A 17,899-nucleotide genomic window follows, 5' to 3' on the forward strand; every position below is an offset into this window, starting at 1 on the left:
CACCTGCTACAAAGATGCCCTTTTAGTTTTTAAAACCACGATGAATTATAACACTCACTGGCCGAGTTCTCCCCACAGGAGGGCACCCCTGCCCCTTGGACCCCCACCCATCTCCTCTCTGGGCAGATGACCCCCTCGCAGCTCCGGGGCCAGCTCACAGCGGCCTGAACAAGTCCAGGACATCCCGAGTGAGGAGACAGCTCTCAGCACCCACGGCACCCTGGCCTCCGTGTCCAGAAGCTTCTGTGGGAAGCACTCACCTTTCCATCCACGGGACAGGGCTTCACGGATGAGCTCGGGAAGTAACCTGACTTCCTGGTTTGCACCAGCCGACCCTGGAAGGGGACAGATGATCAGGGCCAGCGGGACTTGGCCTGGCCTGTGGCGGGGGGAGGAGTGGAGTTTTGTCAGCACTCAGCTTATCCTAAGGAGGACAAGGCGTGTCCCTGACAAGCCTGTCAGAGCATCACGGCCCTGCTGTGACCTCAGCTGACCTCACAACCATTTTGGGCAGGAAGGTGAGAGGCATCCCCACTTCACAGATAAGGACACTGAGGCCCAGGGAAGGTGAACGATTTGCTTGGCCCTGGGACCGAGACCCATCTCCGGCCAGCCCTTTTCTCTCATCCACACCGGCCCTGTCCAAGCCATGAGGGGCGCGCGGACGGGGGTGTCAGCAAAACGCAGCGCTGCCTTGGAGGGTCTGGGGGCGGCTGCTTCATCTCCCTGTTCCCTCTGCCTGGAAGACCCTCCCCCTCAGCCCCCTACGTTCACGTCGGCAAAGCGTCTCTGCAAGGCCACCCAAACCTGATGGCCCTGGTCACACTTGGGGAGGGGAACTTGGTGGCTGGGGTCAGCGTGGGAAGACTGTGGTACCACAGAAGGCTTCTCAGCTCCCAAATCTCCCGTTATGAGGCACAGTCTAGCGCAGCAAGTTCATAAGTAAACATGTAGTGACAAGGCCCGCCATGCAACAATGGCAACAGTAACAGCACCTGGACCAGCACCCGGCACCGGCATTGGCCCCGAGCAGGGCAGCCCTGGTCGCTCACGCCAGGTAAGCGCCCCGGGCTCCCATGGCACCGTGCAGACCCTCGGGGGCCTCAGGCTCCCTGGAGCTCCGGCACCTGGGAGAGGGGCGGTGCTGACGGCTCCACTTTACTGAGCCTTACACCCAGAACAGTAGGTGTCAAGGCTCAGAAGCGTAAACCACCACACGGACCTGTCTGAGTCCACGTCTGTCCCCTGCACCAGATGGGCTTCCTAGGGGAGGGCGCTGGGGGTTCTCGGCCATGGTGCCAAGCATGGTGATGCTGGCCTGCGCTGGGGCGGGGTGTGGAGCCAGGAGGGTGTGGCATGGCCTGGGTGGAGCCTTGGGGATGGTGTGCAGGACCCAGCAAAGGCAGGAGGCAAACCGTGGGGAAGGGGCTTGGACACCAGGAGGAGGGCCTCTCCCTACCCCGTCCAAGCAAACACCCTGAGGCCTCCGGCCTTGCTGACAGCCCACGCCTCTCCACCCCGGTGGTCTTACGCCCCAAACCGGCCCCTGCCCGGGGCAGTGGGGAAGCAGAGGGGCAGCGGGGGACCCCGACCCTTCCAGGCCCAGTACCCACCTCCCACCACTGAGACTCGAGGTCCCCTCTCAGCAGCTCGATCACGTCGCCCGTCTGGAAGGTCAGGGCCGCCTTCCCCGGGGGAGCGGGGTTGCCGTGGTAATTCTGCACAGCCACCATCTTGGGACCTGCGGACGACAGGGCCAGAGGGATGTGGCGGTGACTCTGTCCTCGTGGCAGCCCACCCAAGGCTGACCTTGGCCCCCGTGGCCTTCTCAGGGCTCCTGGGCGAGTGAGCAGGGCCTGTACCGCCCCTCCCTACCTTCTTCCCACAAGACTCACACGTCCCTTAGTTAAATGTCAGAAGTAAACTATGCAATTAACAGATTCAGCATCTCCTTATGGTAAACAGCACCCTGTGTGTTTCCATCCAGACACCTTTCAGATCCGTGACTGGGGGTCAGCCACGCGGAGCGGCAGATGGGCAACCCCTCCTGTCAGAGGCGCGGGCTGGGCTCAGCCACTTGCCAAGGGGCAGCTCTGGGTGGACCTGGGGACCCAGCCGAGCGCCCCGAGGACCTGCAGCCACCCCTGGCCCGAGCCCTGCTCTGAGCGGCCCCGCCCCGCGTGCGCCCGCGCCTGTCAGGGCTGGTCGCCCCGGCCGGGGCCCCGGCAGCAGCAACAGCTGCTTTGTGTGGTGTCTGTCCGTGATTAGCTTAGACTCTGTCCAGCAGAGCTCGGGCCGTGTGACACACGAGGCTTCCGGCTCTCGGCACTCCCAGGCCCCGCTCCTACTGCAGAGCAAGGGGGACTCGAGGGGACAGAGACAATGGCAAGGTGACACTAGCAGCATCCTGATGTCTGGACTCTGCTCGGGGTCTCTGGCTGCAGCTCAGGGCCTCTCCTGGGCTAGAAGGACCCTGACCCCTGCAGGCTGGGCCCAATCCTCACACCCGGCACTGCACCATCAGAAACTAAGGCTCCGGGGGCGGTGGCCGCGGAGGAGATGGGGCCAGAGGGCGGCACACACCCGGGGGGCCTGGAGCGCAGAGCACTGGGCAAAGCTGACGGCCACTCTGGCCAGGCCCAGGCTCGGCTCCTGGGGGACGTGGACACGGACAATAGCAGAGGAGGCCCAAGTCCCGCAGACTCACCTGGTCCTGCTCCACAGGCATCCTGTGAGGACAAGGACAGAGGACAGTGAGGACGGAAGGCTGCCAGAGCATCGACACTCCCTTCCCCCCCACACCCCAGGCAGAAGGGTCAAGGCAGGAAGCGGGGAGGAGACGGACACGTACTGGACACTCACAGGCATATGTGACCCTCTTTCCCTGTGTGACAACCTTTCCCTATGTGACACTATTCCTACTTATGCCCTCTGCCCTTGGGCCCCTCTGCAGTCCTGGGACTTCCCTCCCCTTCCCCATCCTATCCCTTATCATTAACTCCCACCTCCTCCAGGAAGCATTCCCTGACTACCCCAGCAGAAGGCTTCCCTGCCTGGGGCTTGTCGTCTGTCTGGGACATGTCCTGCTGCCTGCACTAAATTCTGCCCTCCCTCCTCCACGAGGGCATCTCTGTGCCCCACACAGGGCTTAACAGGAGCCCTTTAAGTGCTGGTTAATTTGACAGGACCCCACAGCTAAGGGACATGGCATCCACACCCTACAGGTGAATTCAGGGACTGCAACCCCAAGTCAGCCAAAGAGAGGGCTCAAAGCCAAATCAGGATGGGGGTGGGGGGCGGCTGCAGGCAGAACGGGACAGCCGGGCAGGGAGACTGCCGTCAGGGCCCAGGAGGCCGTGCACGGGGACCCATGTCTGCTGATGTCCATGAAGGAAAACAAAGGCCCCTCGCAACCCCCAGGGGCCCTCCCAGCCCGCATGGCCCCGGAGCGTGAGGGCCAGAAGGGCTGGGTCTTTCTGGCTCCAGGCACAGGGCAGCACAGGCTGCAGGGCAGCGGGAAGGGAGCGGTCTGGTGGACTCACCAGGTCTGCAGGAGAACCTGAAAAGGAAGCACATCCGGGTTAGAGGGCAAGCGGCCAACACCGAGGCCTGGGGGGCTGTTGCCCGCAAGGCAGGCGCCGAGGGGTGTGCCTGGGTGTGGGAGTGAAGGGAGCTTCAAGGCCCTTCGTTTCAGACACGGGTTGTGGACAAGTTTGGCGGGTGACCACCACATGACCACGATGTCCCTCAGTGACTTCTGAGGGGAAACCCTGAGCTCTGGGGGCCCACGGGAGAACGCAGACCAAGTATTGGACCCAATGGAAAATCGGTTTTCCTGCATGAGCCAGCTCTGCTCCAACAGCCTGATCCTGGGTGGAACCTGGGCTCAAAGGGAGAATTTCTGTAATTGATTAGTGATGCCTGCCGTGGGCAAGGGACAGGAGGTGTCGGTAGGGATGCTACCCTGTTTTCCAGCATGCTCACCCACGGACACATGGCACCTCAGCTCATCAAATGGAAGGCAGGCTTTCCAAAGATTCTTTCCACCTGCCCTGGGGTGACTCCAGGGGAGGACACAGTGCCAGGGAGGGCCCCAGCCATCTGACAAGCTGGACTGCCACTCCACCACCAGACAAAGCCAGCACCACAATGTGTGGCTGATGTGACTTCAACACCATCTAACACTCAGAGTCGCAGACAGACCCGGCAGACAGAGGTGCCAGGTGTTGGGCATTGGGCGGGGAGGGTCAGGCCGAGCAGCTGGTGCCCACAGGGAAGGCAGCAGTGAGGCTCAGCCCTGACAAGGGCCTCCCCAGGAGAGGGGCTCTGGGAGCAGCCGGCATCTCCCTGGGACATCCTGGCTCTGGGGGCAGCAAATGGTTAAATGGGCCCTGGCACGGGTTGCTGCCGCAGTCCCGAGGTGGAGCTGAGGAGGCGGGAATGCCGCCTGAGCCCAGAATGAAAGATAAGAGTGTGGATTGGAGAGGAAGCAGCCTGGGCTCTGCAGAGGGAGAAACCAGGAGTGGCCGGGGCAGGGCAGGTCCCCCACAGAGCAGCAAAGAAGGGAGTCACACATATGCCCTTGGGGGAACCACGGGCGCCTTAAAATAAAACCAGGTGCCCAGCAAGGGCTGTCAGTGACACGGGGAGGAAGCCGATAACTTCAGCTTTCAAAAGATACACGACTGCCTATCTGGTAAGGCCCCAACTATAGGTATCACGAAAACACACAAACATAAAAAAAGATCGTGGGTGGCAGGGGGGGAGGGGGAGGGCGCGTACATTTGCAAAAAAAGGCCAAAGGCAGGTGACGGCTAGCGGGGGTTGTTTTTGCCTGCTGCCATCATACGTCGATTTTATCTCTTCCTGTAGCTTCCTCTATACTTGCTACGGAAAATGGGTACTTAATAATCCCATTAAACAAGATCAGAAAGATTGTTTAAAAATAAGAACACTTGACAGGAACTACACCAAAATGGCACCTTTGGTTATTTCTTGGTACGTTCACAAGTGCTCGTTATTTTCTTCTTTATTTCTTCTTTCTCTTCTTCTCGTTTTTTGATAAGTTAAGTATGTGACTTTTAAAATCAGGAAAAAAAAATGCCAAGAGAAAGGCACTGTCCAGTTCCCTTGTGCAAAAGACACGTGGCCACCAGAGGGCAGTGTCCACGGGCAAAGCTGGAGAGCCGTGTTGGGCCAGTGGGCGCGTACAGCATCCTCCACGCCGGAGGAGACAGCGCGGTTGCTGGATCTCCACTCGGCCGGAGTGGCCTGAGGTGGGGCCCGGGGGGTCTGGGCTGACCCGCTGGACCCCCCCGGATCAGGGCGCTGGGCCAGCAGTCACAGTGAGGGAGGAACCGACAAACTCCTACTCTGGGTGGTGGTGCCTTGGGTGACAAGCAGGCCTGACAGCTCCTCGTCTACCTGGAGCATGTTAAGCCCTCGATGAGTACAGCTTCCCCGAGTGTGGACAGAGGCAGAACACCACCATCTCACGGGGATGTGGGTGCCTCGCGGAGAGCCGTGCCGACCCCCCTGCAGTTGCCCCATCCACCCGGCTGGTGCCCCCAGGATGAAGCCACAGTGCCCGCGCCTCACCAGACCCAGGGCTCAGCCAGACCCTGACTGCAGCAGCTCTGAAACCTTTCAGAATCATCTCAGATCTTCTGGCTGCCGGTCCAGCCGCCCCAGGCTGGGCACCCACCCCCAACTCATCCCCCAAACCAAGACAATGCAGAGGGGTGTTGGCGCCGGAGAGGCAGGCAGGCTCAAGTCCCTTCCCCTCCCCGAGCTCAAGCACATGGGTGAACGTGGCTGCAGCTAAACAGGGCTGGGCCTCTCCAGGTGCAGGAGAACCCCAGGGTGAGGTGTTTCTCTGGGATCGGAAACCGCCATGCAACCGCCAAGAACGCTCTGTGTCCTCTGCGTGGGGGGAGACTCTAGAGGCTTAAGGCTGGAGTGGGGCAGGGGGTGCAGAAGAGGCAGAGACAAGCCAGCAAGGATCGAAGTTAGGAGGACTTTGGCATAAAGTCCCCACACCTCCCACCCAGGCTGGGTCTTTTGAAACTGTGTGACCTGGGACAGGTGTCTGCCCTTCTCTGGGCCTCACTATTCCCATCTGGTCTCTGCCCCTTGGGGTCACGATGGGAGAAAGGAGAATGTGGGAATGCCGCCAGGGCTGGCAGCGGGGAGGGATGGGACCCTCAGCTCAGGACCCGGCCCTGGGCGCAGGGTCCATGGGCAGGGTTGGGGGGCTGGTACTCACTGCTCTTGCAGGGGGGGGTCACTTCCAGGCACTCCTTGTGCGCCCCGACGCCACACTTGGTGCACAGGTAACCCTGGTAGAAGGTGCCTCTGCACCGGGGGTGGGGGGCAGGTGAGGCAGACCGCCAGACCCGCCCTGCGTCCTGCCCCACAGAGCACCCACTCCCCGAAGCCTTGGTCCCCCAGCACCCCCGCCCTAATGCGCAACCTGGTGCTAGCTCTCCCCTCCAACAGTCCCCGGTCTGGCTTTGCGGCCCCACACAGGGGTTCCTGGGCACCCACAGGGACAGTCACCTCCTCTCCCGGCCAGATCCCAAACACCTGAGGGCTGGCTGGGTCCCACAGCAAGGGGGTGTTTCCCCAGGTCCTTGGGGCCCAGCACGGCACCGGCCTGGGCGGTCAGCGGCAACGGGGACGCAGGACAGCCGCAGAGCTGGGCTCCCGCGGGGGCCGGGAGGTGGGAGTGGGTGGGGGTGGGGCAGGAGGCCCTCACCTGAGGAACATCCTGCAGGCTTTACAGTTGGTGGTCCTGTCGAACGTGTACATCTGGAAGCTGTGCTGGTTGGCGTTGGCTTTGTCGGGCTTGATGTTCGACCTGACGGGGGGGAAGCAGATGCCAGGTTCCCTGAGCCCCATGAAAACAGTGAGCCAGCAGAACGGGCGGGGCCGGGGATCGGGGGGGGGGGGCAGGACACAGAGCCTGGGTCTGCCCCGGCTCCCGGGCAGACCCGGGGGGGCCCTAACACCCCGGTGGGATGAGGGTCCAAAGGGGGCTGGAACATGGACCTGCACTGGCATTCGAGAACCTTCCGGGGGGATGGTAAGAGGCTACGTCTGGCTGGGCTTGGTATGGGTGGGTGCAAGCATTTGTCAAGAGAGCAAACTGCACTTAGAATTTCAGTCTGCAAGCTTGAAATGTTAGCATCCGAACAAATCATGAGCTGGAGTTCCCCCTGCAGGGCACCCCGCAAGCCGGGGGACGGGCACCGATGTCTGCGAGGCGCCGAGAGGCACGTCCGCTAGCAGGTGGCGCAAGGGCTGGGGACGGTGTGTGACAAAGGGCAGCACAAGGTGGGAACAGAGGAGTCCGGGGCGCTTACTGTAACATTCTTGCAGCTTGGGAAATACCTGACAAATTTCATAATAGAATCTTTGGGAGGAAGCTCCAATCCTGGCAACCCCTGGGGCCCACCGCCAGGCCGCCACCCATTCTGATGGATCCCAGATGTGACCTCCCAGCAGCCCCTTGACCTGCCCTCCTTTCATCTCCATTTCCCCAGGAAGAAAATGCCAGGGAGGTGCAGGCACCTGCCCAGCGGCCCCAGGACCCTGCCGCTCTGGCTTCAAGCTCTGATGTGTCTGGGGACCCCGGTGATCACCCTTCTCTGCTGGACACACTGGGGCTCCTCCTACATGGCACGGACAAACAACTCTGAGGCTTTCCCCAGAAGGTGACAGTCCACCAGCCCATAAGGCCCCGAGGATCCAGGTCATCACAGGTCCACCTGGCACCACGGCCATTCCTGGCCACCCACTGCTCTGCCAGTTAGCTGAGCGAGGCTCAGCCCCAGGGGCAGGGGACGGCTGAGCCTGCTTGGGACAGGCTGTGGCAGATCAAACAAAGAGGAAACCCCCGGGTGGGGCTGGCGTCACGGGGTGGTGAAGACAGGCTTGGTCTCCGGTGATCTGAACCACCTCTCGTCCGAGAGGCTCCCTGGGCAAAACCCAGGCAGGGCACCCACCCCCGTAGCGCTGCCACCCTCAGACTCACATGGCCATCTCAAACTGCTCCATCCACTTCCTCTTCATGTCTTCCGTCTTGCAGAAAAACTGGAAGCCCTGCTTTCCTTGAAGGTGAATTAGATAGAAGCCGTAGGACCACTGCAGGAGGAAACGGGACACGCTGGCCACAGGCACAGCTTCTGGCACGTGGACGCGTGGACACACACAGTCGTGCTGGGGCCCGTGTGTGCACGTGTCTGTGCATGTAGTCGCGCGTGTGCACGTGCACTGTACGTGTGTGTGTACTCGTGCCTGCGTGTGCACACGTGCCTGTGCGTGCATGTATGCACCCCCTCTATCAGCATGTCCCGGGACCACCCCCTCCGAGGCGTGTCCTCAGCGGAGGTCTCTGCTGGCGCCGCCAGGGCCCCCTCTCGTGATCCGTGTTCGGGAGCTCACCGGGGCCCTTCCAGGATGCCGGCCCACCCACTTTCAGTTCCTAAATGTGTTGCCAAAAACCTCACTGGTCTCAGGTAGGATGACAGGAGAAAAAAAACCAAAAAAAAAAACCAGGAAGAGAAGACCATGGCCCCGGGGAACCGCAGCGAAGCCGGCCCAGCTGCCCCACCGCTCAGCCACCACCAGGCCTGGCCATATCCCGGGGCTTCCCAGGGGGCCCAGAAAGAAGAGTTTGGAAAGTCTGTGTTGGAAGCGATGCAGGGAAAAAGGATGAGAGAGAGGGAGGGAGGGAGGGAAGAAGAGAAGACAAAGGATGCAGAGTGAGAACAGACAAACCCTGCTGGCTAGGAAACCACCCAGATCCTTCACCCCGGGACTGGGAGCGGGTGCAGCAGGAGGGAGGGCGGGCCCTCACGCCACTCCCCTCCGTAGTGGACGCGTCTGTTATCACGAACATGTGTCGCATCGTAATTCAGACACTGAGGGGAGGATGGAGGAGGAGGAGGAGGAGGGTCACCAGCCCGGCTCAGGAGGCGAGGAGGCGGCGAGGACAAGGGAGCGAGGCGCTTACCATTTTCCCATGAGACTAGGAAGCATGAGGAGAGGAAAGGAAAAGGGGAGACGTGGTCACCCAGGGGCCTGGCCCAGCCCGCGGTGGGTCCCGCAGTCCAGGGCACCGCCCACCGCCCAGTGCCCCGGGATGGGGCGGCCAGGGCCAGGGCCTTCCTCCAAGAGGGCCAGCTGCCAGGGGCTGAACTCGGAGGGCGTGCTGTGCATTTGGCCCCGGCCTGGGAAGTGGCCTCAGGTCATGCCTCCGGGGCCCTAGTGGCTTGTTCTGAACATGAAGGTCGGGCGGGTCACCCCTAGTAGCTCTTCCGGGTGATACCTGCATTCTACCTGTAAGCGTGGAGTCCAGGGTCTGAGATTTTTAGCACATTGGTTCCTGGCCCCCACACCTAGCCCAGGGCTGCACACAGTAGGTGCTCAAGCACTATGTGCAGAAGTCTCTGCAGGAGCAGGGCTGAACGGGAGAGCACGGAGGCTCCACCCACAGCAGCCACGGCCCCGCCTTCACAGCCACGGCCCCACCCCCAGCACTCACGGCCCCGCCCTTAGCAGTAAGGCCCCACCCCCAGAGGCCACAGCCCACTGGCTGGACATGGAAGTCTGACAAGCTGCAGCAAGGCTCACCCAGAGCCCTCCTTCAAACCCGGGGAGCAGCGGGAAGGTCTGCTTGCTGCAGGGGCCCCCGTGGGCTGGAGTCAGCTCCAAGGCCGGGCTCAGGCCCGGCCCTCACCAGAGACCTTGGGCCGGCCCCTCAACCTGGACGCCTCAATGGGGAGCTGTGATCCGGACCCCCCCCTCCCCCGGGAAGGCTCAGACAAGGGCCAGGAAGGTGCTGGGCCCGGCAGAGCAGGCAGAAGGCGACTGCCCCGCCTGGCCACCCTTCCTCCGGCCAGCCCCGGGCTCCTCCCTCGGGGGGCGGCAGCGCCGGCCCCGCGGCCCCACCAGGAAGCCGGGCGCACCTTCTTGACGTCCTTGTTGTTCATAGGGTCGTCGGTCACCTTGTGGAAGGACAGCTCGATGACCTCCTTCAGCTCGTAGCTGTAGCCCCTCCTCTTGCAGACGATGACCACCTTGTCAAACAGGAACAAGTACCTGGCCCGACAACAGCGCGGCCCGGGACCCGTCAGCACGGCCAGCGCCACAGCCAGCGCGCTGGGCTCCGGGGCCGCGCGGCAGCCAGGCAGCTGGGTGGGCAGCGGGAGGCTGCTCCCTGCCCAAGCCCAGCCCTCCCCCTCTGCCTGGCCCACTCGGCGGCTGACTGACCGACCCCTCAGCCAGGTCTCGGCTGCCCAAATGCAGCTCCTCCAGGAAGCCCTCCTGGGCTCCCAGCCCCCAAGGCCCAAGCTGCACATGGGCTCCTCCACTCCCCGCTGCCCCAGCTGGCCTCTGACGGTCACTGCCTGCTCACACGCCCAGCCGCCGCTAGACTGGGAGCCCACGGGGGCAGGCTCGGATCTGCTGCGACCCTGGCCGTGGCCCCTGGTCTCACACGTAACAGGTGAGTGTGGGGGACCAGACACGGGCTGGGCCAGCTCGTCCGTCGCCCGCCGGCACCCCGCGCAGTCATCTGGCAAAGAGCTGACGCGGCCACTGCATCTGTCCTGGCTCCCGGGGGCCCGGGGGCTCGCAGACCGGGGCCTCTGGCTGCCCCCCCAGCCCAGCCCAGTGCGGGCTCCGGGCAGAGCAGCCCCAGGGCCTGACCTCGCTCACCGTCCCTCTCGCTAAGAATGAAGGAAGCAATTAAAACAGAGCGACACAAAGCCGAGTCCACGGGAAAGCTGCTCCCCCACCCGCAGGGGAGTGGGGTGCCTGCCTCAGGGGTGCCGCCCAGCCCAGCACCTGCTCTGCTCACCTGTCTTGCTTGGTGTGGTTGACTATGGACCGGACCTTCAGTTCCCCGTCGATCTTCGGTCTGCCAAATTCCTCCAGTTTCACTTGCTGGAAAGAAAGGGGAGGCTGTGAGCCCCAGTGCCAGAGCAGGACCCCCAGCCCAGCCCCTACACAGAGAGACAGGGCAAGCAGACCCGCACCGGGGACCACTTCCCGCAGAAACCGAGGGCGGGAGCTCTGCGATGAGCCCAGGGGCCTGGCTGGCACTGAGGACGAGCAGGGGCAGCAGAGGATGGGGAGGAACCGGCCCCAGAGGCTCGGCACCTGCCCCCCAGCCCCACTGAGGACTCCCTCCGGCTCTGCGGCAACAGAGAGCGATTGATGGTGTGGGTCATGTTAAACAGGCCACTGTTGTGTGGAGCCCAGAGCGGGAACCTGGTAGGAAAAGCCAGACGCCCAACTCCGAGAAGCCAAATTAGAAAGAACAAACAGCGCCTATCAGATGGAGCGGGCGGGGGCGTGGGGGTCCTGCCAGTGGTTCACGGCCACAGGACGAGCCTTCAAGGCAAAACCCCCTCTCCAGTTTGCAGAGACCTCATTTTCGTTTTCCGCCTGGTTTCTGTCTCCGCTCTGCTTTGATTCAGAGAGATGTCCCCGAACACGTCCCCTGCACGGTCTATGCAGACATAACAGGAAGGGGGGACGCCCCAGGATGCTGACAGGCCGGCCCACTGGCGCTGTGATGGGGGTTCTCAGCATCTTCTTTTGGAGTTTTCTGCATTTTTCAGAAGCTGCCAGAGCATGACTAAGGGCACAGCTTCGGTGTCACAGAGGGAGGGGCCAGCGCCCTGCTCAGGGACTCGACTGGGCCTCCGTGTCACATCTCTAAAGTGCCGAGGAAAAGTGCCACCTCCAGCGGCTGGGACAGAGCCAGGACTGGGTCGGGGGAACGCTGCAGGGCTGGACCGGGTCGGGAGAACCCGGCAGGGCTGGGCAGGGCAGGGCACCTGGCCGCAGGGCTGCGCCACGCCTGCTCACCTGCTGATTTCTTTTTGTTATTTAACGAGCAAATGTTACTCATGTATAAAAACTAAAAACAAAAAGGTCTTCGTGTTACAAAAGTAGTGCCTAGCATTTAGAAAACATCTGACGCCCAGTGAGAGGAGAACCCACAGCCCCAGACCCCACCAGGCACCAGCTGCAGCAGCCTGGGGCGCAGCCATCCTCAGCCCCCTCTGCACTCTGAAAGGAAACAAGAATGGGGTCGGGACTTCATGCTGTTTGGCAACTCTTTTCTTTGCTGGGGGACACGTCACAAACGTCCTGTCTGGGCGCTTCTGACCCTGGTTAGGGGGACCGGGCCAGGGGGCGGCCCCGGCATCGGGCCCCTTCGCAGAGGCTGCTGTGCTGACTTGCCCTTGACGGGGATCCGCTTGGACCCTGTAATTTCAGGGACCAGAGAGTGAAAATGTGTGTAAACCAATGGTTCCCGTCCAGGGGTACTTCTGCACCTGGGGAACATCCGGCGATGCCTGGAGGTGTATCTGGTCATCACCTGGACCCCCGAAAGGTTGGGGGTGCTAACAGCACTAGTGGGCAGAGACCCCAGGTTTTGCTCAATAGCCTACAAAGTGCGGCAGATGATCCGGCCCCAAAAGTCAATGGTGCCGAGGCGGAGAAACTCTGTTTAGATGTTCGGCAGATCCGTGAGAAGTGGGGACCGGTTGGCACGGTCAGGGAAGTTGTCTGCCTCCTGGGATGGCCCTGCAGGACACGGTGGCTCACCCAACACCCCAAGGCTGAGCCTCTGACGGACCAGGCTGGGGGCAGGGTCCCGTGAGGTGTCAGCCCTGCCTGCTGGCGCCCAAGGGGGAGGGGAGAAGCCAAGGGCAGCTCCCAGGCAGGGTGACCAGACCCTCTCCGTTGTCCCTCCTGGGACAGGAGTTGTGAGTGGGCCAGGGGTCCTGGACCAGAAGGAGCCTCCCGCCTCCCCGGGAGCCACATCCTCCTCCTGGACCCAAGAAAGTCTGGTCCAGGCCAGGGAGGGAGGGCGGAGCTGCCCTTAGCCCGAGGCCACCGCTGCGCTCAGGGCGGGCGGGCGGGCTGAGGCGCACAGCCGGTGGTCCGAGGTCAGACCCAGCCCCAGAAGCTGCTCCGGGCTCTCGGAGGGCAGCGCTTGGCATGGCCCGCTTGCCTCCCCACCCGGGATGGACGGAGTGGATGGTCACCTTCTGCTTATTCAATATTGCGAAATTTTAAAAAATTACGTATATGTGGTCTTCATACAACATGATGTAAATGTGCAGTCAAATTGTAGTAATTCCACCTGGTAAAACTGAAAAAGGAAGTACGTGTATACGGTCTTAATCTTCACTCTTTGGGGAGTCAGCCGCACTCACCAGATTTTCTATAGAGCTCTGAAATTCGCTGATTTTCTTCAGGGTCTCCTTGTCCCGCTTAACTTCGTTTATGTACATCGCCAAGTCCTGGAACACAACAGGGGTGGGCCCGGGTGAGCACGGGGTGAGCAGGTCTGTGCCGGGCGGGGCGGGAGGGGGCTCAGCCCCCAACCCCCACCACACCTGTCCAGGGGCGGGGCATTTCCAAAGCACCTTCCACCGTCCCCAGAGGTGGCGGGTCCTGGAAATGGCGCAAGGGTGAGAAGCATCACCTCACTGGACAAATGAGGCAGGAAAGGTGACACCCCAAAGCTGCACCCCATCAGTGGGCCAAGAAACCCCGTCTCCTACAGCAGCTCTCCACCCCTTCTAGGGGGTCCCTTGCCCCTTTCTTGACAGCGCAGTAGACTTGGACCAGCCCACTTCTTAGCCCTCAGGAAGTGGGCATCCCTCCCGGAGTCTCGGCATAACTCAGGGACCCTGTCTACCCCACCATCCACACACTGCAGCCTCCTGCTGGCCACCAGGGGGCACTGCCCGCTGCAATCCAGAGGGTCGAGTGGGCCAGGCACCCAGTGTCTGGAGTGGAGTCCCTGAACCAGGCGGAGGGTGGAGGTGACATCTGGCTCCAGCCTCCCCTCCAATGCCTCCAGGTGGTCCCCATGAGGAGCCCACAGGCAGGGCAGAATCCGAGACCCTGAGGCACAACATTACAAGATGGGCCTAGTGAGCTATCCAACCACCGTGGCCTCCGTGGTGGTCCAGGCCACAGGGTCCACACACGGCTGGAGTGAAGCTCTCCAGGAGCACAGGGCCACTCCAAGAAGCTCTCGACACAGACCACTGAGCAGCGGGGGGACGGAAACCAGAAAGGGCACAATCCTGGGAATGTCACTTTGCAAAGACCGAGGTGGCACAGGACGTAGCTAGGTGACAAGGACAGGATCAGCCTGAGCCAACACACAGGTGGGAAAGGACAGAGCACATTCAGGGGCTGAGAGCGGCCCAGCTTGCCTGGGAGGTGGGGCGATGGTGGTAAACACAGCTGCAAAGCCGGCACCAGCACCTGGGGGGGGCCTGCTTGCGGAATGAGGAGCCTGACTCAGTGGGCAACGGGGAGCCACAGAGTGTTCTTGAGCAGAGGAGGGACGTGAGTTAGGCTCTCCTTCCAAGGGGCTGAGCTGCACAGTGAGCTTCCAAGGACAGAGGTTTGGAGGGCAGAGGCGGTGTGGCTGGGGGTGGCGGGCATTCCAGAAGCAGATGCTGCAGCCCGGGGCCATGGGCAGCACCGCGCCAGGTGGCCCAGAACTGAGTCCAGTGCCCGGGTACGGGTGGCGGCCCTGGCAGACGGTCAGGAAAGCAGGAGGAAGAGCGGCCCCGGTGGAGTCACTGTGGGCCAGGCGACATCAGGAAGAGAGCCGTTGCGGCAGCCCCCCTCCACCCAGCCTCCGCCCTTGAGTGTGTCTCACCCACCTCCCTGCCCCTTGCCCTGCCTCTTGGTGTCCCAGGAAAATCTACGCCTACGGTCACGAGGTAACGTTGTTAGCAAGTCCAAGTGCTGCCGACGACGGCGGGCCTGGCGCCTCCCGCCCCCAGCTGGCCCGCCCCCCACCCCCCGTCCGTGTACCCGCCCACCTGCATGGCCTCCAGCGCTTCTTTGAGCTGCTGCCTCTCTGGCCGGTCGGTGGAATGGCTCAGAAGTTCCTGGAGGGGAGAGAGGGGACTTACGAGTCACCACTCGGGGGTCCTGGTCTCTGCCCGCTCCCCCACTCAGCATGCAGAGCCAGGCCCTCGGGACGAGAGCCCGCCCGCCCACCCAGGATCTGGTCCGGCTGCCCAAGTCCAGCAGGCACACAGCCAGCGCTAACCCAGGGGACACACCGCTGCAAGGTGACCTGTCCCCAACTCTCGTGGACAACGGAAGGGACATTAAGACGATGTAAAGCAGCGTGCTGAGACGGTAGGGGGCCTGCTGATTCACTGACGGGCTTCGCACGGCTCCTCGCAGAAACAACTGTCCGCCCTACAGGCCTGTCTGTCCAGAATGACTCTATTTCCATGGCCACCAGGAAGCTCGGGGACTGGGTTCAGTGATCAGCTACGGCTCGTATTCCCGGCCTGGTGACACTTCTGTCTCCTTCCAGTTCTTCTGCCCTCTTACTGACTTGAATCATAACTTCCCTTGTACATTCGCTATGACAGACGTTCACGAGACACCTGAGCGCTGCCCGACCCTGACATGCGTTTCAGTCTTCACGTGCGGGGCCCGGACTGTCTTCCCTGAGTGGCCCCCGCAGCCCTGGAGGCTGCCGGGCCCTGACACTCTGGCCGCTCTCACCTTCAGGAGCAGGTGGTATTTGAGGACCCTCTGCATGGGCACCACCAGCAGGTCCTGCAGCTTAAACTTGCCGTCCTGGACCTTCAGCGTGCATTCCTGAGGGCCGGGGAGCAGCAAATGAGTTCAGAGCTCCCTGCCCAGCAACGCCGGGCCCCAGTACTCCCGACCCCAGCCTGGGGAGGCGGGGCCGACCCAAGCCCAGAACTTGGCCCCGGCATCTGGGCCTTCCCTGGGCTGGCTCCCGGAGACACGCTCCCAACCAGGTGTGTGCAGAAAGGTGGACGAGGGCCGGCTGCCTCTCACAGCCTCAGGGGTTTGCAGCGGCCACGTGGGGTCTCCGGGATTCTGACTGACCCCTGGCCTGGGGTCTACCAGAGACACTCGGGAAGCCAGCTCACTGAGGTGGGCTGCCCTCAGGGGCTCCCCACTGGTTGCCTGGACACAGGAGCACCAGGCATCTCCAAGAGGGGGCGTCATGCCCAGCATTCCTGGAGCAAAGGGACGTTGCACCAGGGTTCACTCTGGAAACAGTCTGGCCAAACACCACATGAGAAGTCCAGCGTCCGGGGGCAGCCCGGCTGCCCCAGTGAGGGGCCTGGAGAGGGGCTCATGCGGGAAACTCAGCAAGGACCAGAGTCCAGCCCTGAGCCTGGGGTGAGGACACAGCAGGGGTGGGAGGCTCTGAGGCTCCCAGCAACGTCCGTTACCTAGGGCCCCCTTGGCGTCCCAGCGGGCCCGGGTCAGGGGTCAGTCGCAGTTCCTCACGCAGCTGGACCTGGTCCCGGGCCCTGCCACCCCCGCACCCCAGGGACTCAGGCTGGGCCCTGGTCTGGGACGGTGAGCTTCCCCTGCCCACTCCCAACCCCAACAAAACAGAAAGGAAAAAAATCATCTCCAAAAACATCTACACAAAAAGTCACATCACTGCCCCGTCCCTACCTTCCCACGAGACCCCCAAGAGGCCAGAGCACTGGAAAGGGCCAGGGCCGGGCCGGGAAGCCCCATTACCTCGACTTTTTGTCTGAAGTCCTCCCTGCTGGCGAGGAGCTGGTTCAGCGTGTTCTGGGCGTGCTCCATGTGGCTGCAGTACTCCCCATAGATCAGGAGCCTGGACGGCAGGGGCGCACACACAGACACACACACACACACACACTCGTCGTGAGCCCGCTTTCACCGCAGGCTCTAAGCACAGCAGACGGGTCACTCCCCGTGACAGCTCCCCATGCGCTCACACATTTGATGGTTTTGTTCTTTCCTTGTGGCTGCCTCCCTCCCTTCCCGAAATACCGCCGGCCTTGGAGGAGGGTTGTCAAATGCTGGGATGGAGGGCACCCCTGTCCTCCCCAAACCCAAAGAGAGACCCTTCTGTGGTTCTGTTTCAGGTCAGGACCCGCTGTGGGGATGCCATCCTCAGCCCCGCATCCTGACCCTGGAAAAGGCCAAGCTGGAGAGAAGCCCCCTTTCCCAGGCGGGGGGACCTCAGCAGGCTGAAGCTCCAGCCCACACACGGGGCATGAAGGCCCGTCCTGGTGGCCCCTGAGCTGACGTCTCGAGGTGCGGGGACCCTGTGGGCCCCTCTTGCTTGCACCCGGCACTGCTGCCCTGTGCCTGGATCCTAGGCACCCGCCTCTCAGAGCAAGGTGACGTCAGCCCCAAGTGTCCCTCGGCACCTGGGAGACGGGTATGTCGGCGAGGGCCTCGGGCACCCAGAGGAGCCGTGGGTAAGCCGCTGCGGGAGCAGGTGCTCTCTGTGATCCAGCCCCGCCTCCCCCTGCAGGCTCCGCTGCGTCCACTGCATCCCGGTCTCCCACCAGCCATCCTGGGTCTTATCTTGTGCTGCCTCCTCCTAACCCCCTATTCTCTGTCCCCAACTGGGCGCACGACCGTCCCCCAGGGCCCACAGACGGGAGCCCCCAGCCCCAGCGCCCCAGCGCTCTCAGGGCCTCACGTCACTAGCCTGAAACTTCATCTTCGAAAACCCGGTCACCCGGCTACAGAAGAGGCCCCTGCAGAAGAACCAGGCCGGGGACGCCTCCTGCGCTGGGAGCCACCCCGACCGGATGCTTCACACACGACGTCATGACTTCACCCCACTTACAGACGTGGGATGATGAACCCCACTCTCAGGCGAGGAAACTGAGGCCTCAGTGAACTTGCTAAGAGTCCTCAGCCAATAAGGGGTGAAGGTCTGGCCGCCAACGCAGCCTCACCAGGAGGCCAGGCCATGCACAGGGATCCCAGTGACAGGAACCTGTCAGATGCCAGGTTATGCTGCGTGTCAGCACACGTCTGGAGGCCGCCCCCAGCCCGGCTCTGGGAA

At 62.5% G+C, this 17,899-nt stretch overlaps 1 protein-coding gene across 4 annotated transcripts in view; it reads right to left on the reverse strand.

Moving 5' to 3' along the window:
- The window catches only part of VAV2 (vav guanine nucleotide exchange factor 2), a 168,414-nt gene that overhangs the window by 11,852 nt on the left and 138,663 nt on the right, over positions 1-17,899 (reverse strand). For all 4 annotated transcript variants that reach the window (XR_004319565.1, XM_032478854.1, XM_032478856.1 and 1 more), the window contains exons 9-21: positions 16,588-16,687; positions 15,580-15,675; positions 14,877-14,945; positions 13,242-13,328; positions 10,865-10,950; positions 9,972-10,104; positions 8,036-8,145; positions 6,758-6,859; positions 6,266-6,354; positions 3,543-3,559; positions 2,708-2,729; positions 1,614-1,741; positions 261-335 (exon numbers count right to left, since the gene is read on the reverse strand). Coding sequence is in view for 3 of the 4 variants with exons in the window: in XM_032478854.1 (XP_032334745.1) it covers positions 261-335; positions 1,614-1,741; positions 2,708-2,729; positions 3,543-3,559; positions 6,266-6,354; positions 6,758-6,859; positions 8,036-8,145; positions 9,972-10,104; positions 10,865-10,950; positions 13,242-13,328; positions 14,877-14,945; positions 15,580-15,675; positions 16,588-16,687 (1,114 nt within the window). In the remaining variant the exon portion in view is untranslated. The remainder of the gene's footprint in view (positions 1-260; positions 336-1,613; positions 1,742-2,707; positions 2,730-3,542; positions 3,560-6,265; positions 6,355-6,757; positions 6,860-8,035; positions 8,146-9,971; positions 10,105-10,864; positions 10,951-13,241; positions 13,329-14,876; positions 14,946-15,579; positions 15,676-16,587; positions 16,688-17,899) is intronic.

This window comes from Camelus ferus, chromosome 4 (genome assembly GCF_009834535.1).
Source record: "Camelus ferus isolate YT-003-E chromosome 4, BCGSAC_Cfer_1.0, whole genome shotgun sequence".
NCBI classification, from domain to species: Eukaryota; Metazoa; Chordata; class Mammalia; order Artiodactyla; family Camelidae; genus Camelus; species Camelus ferus.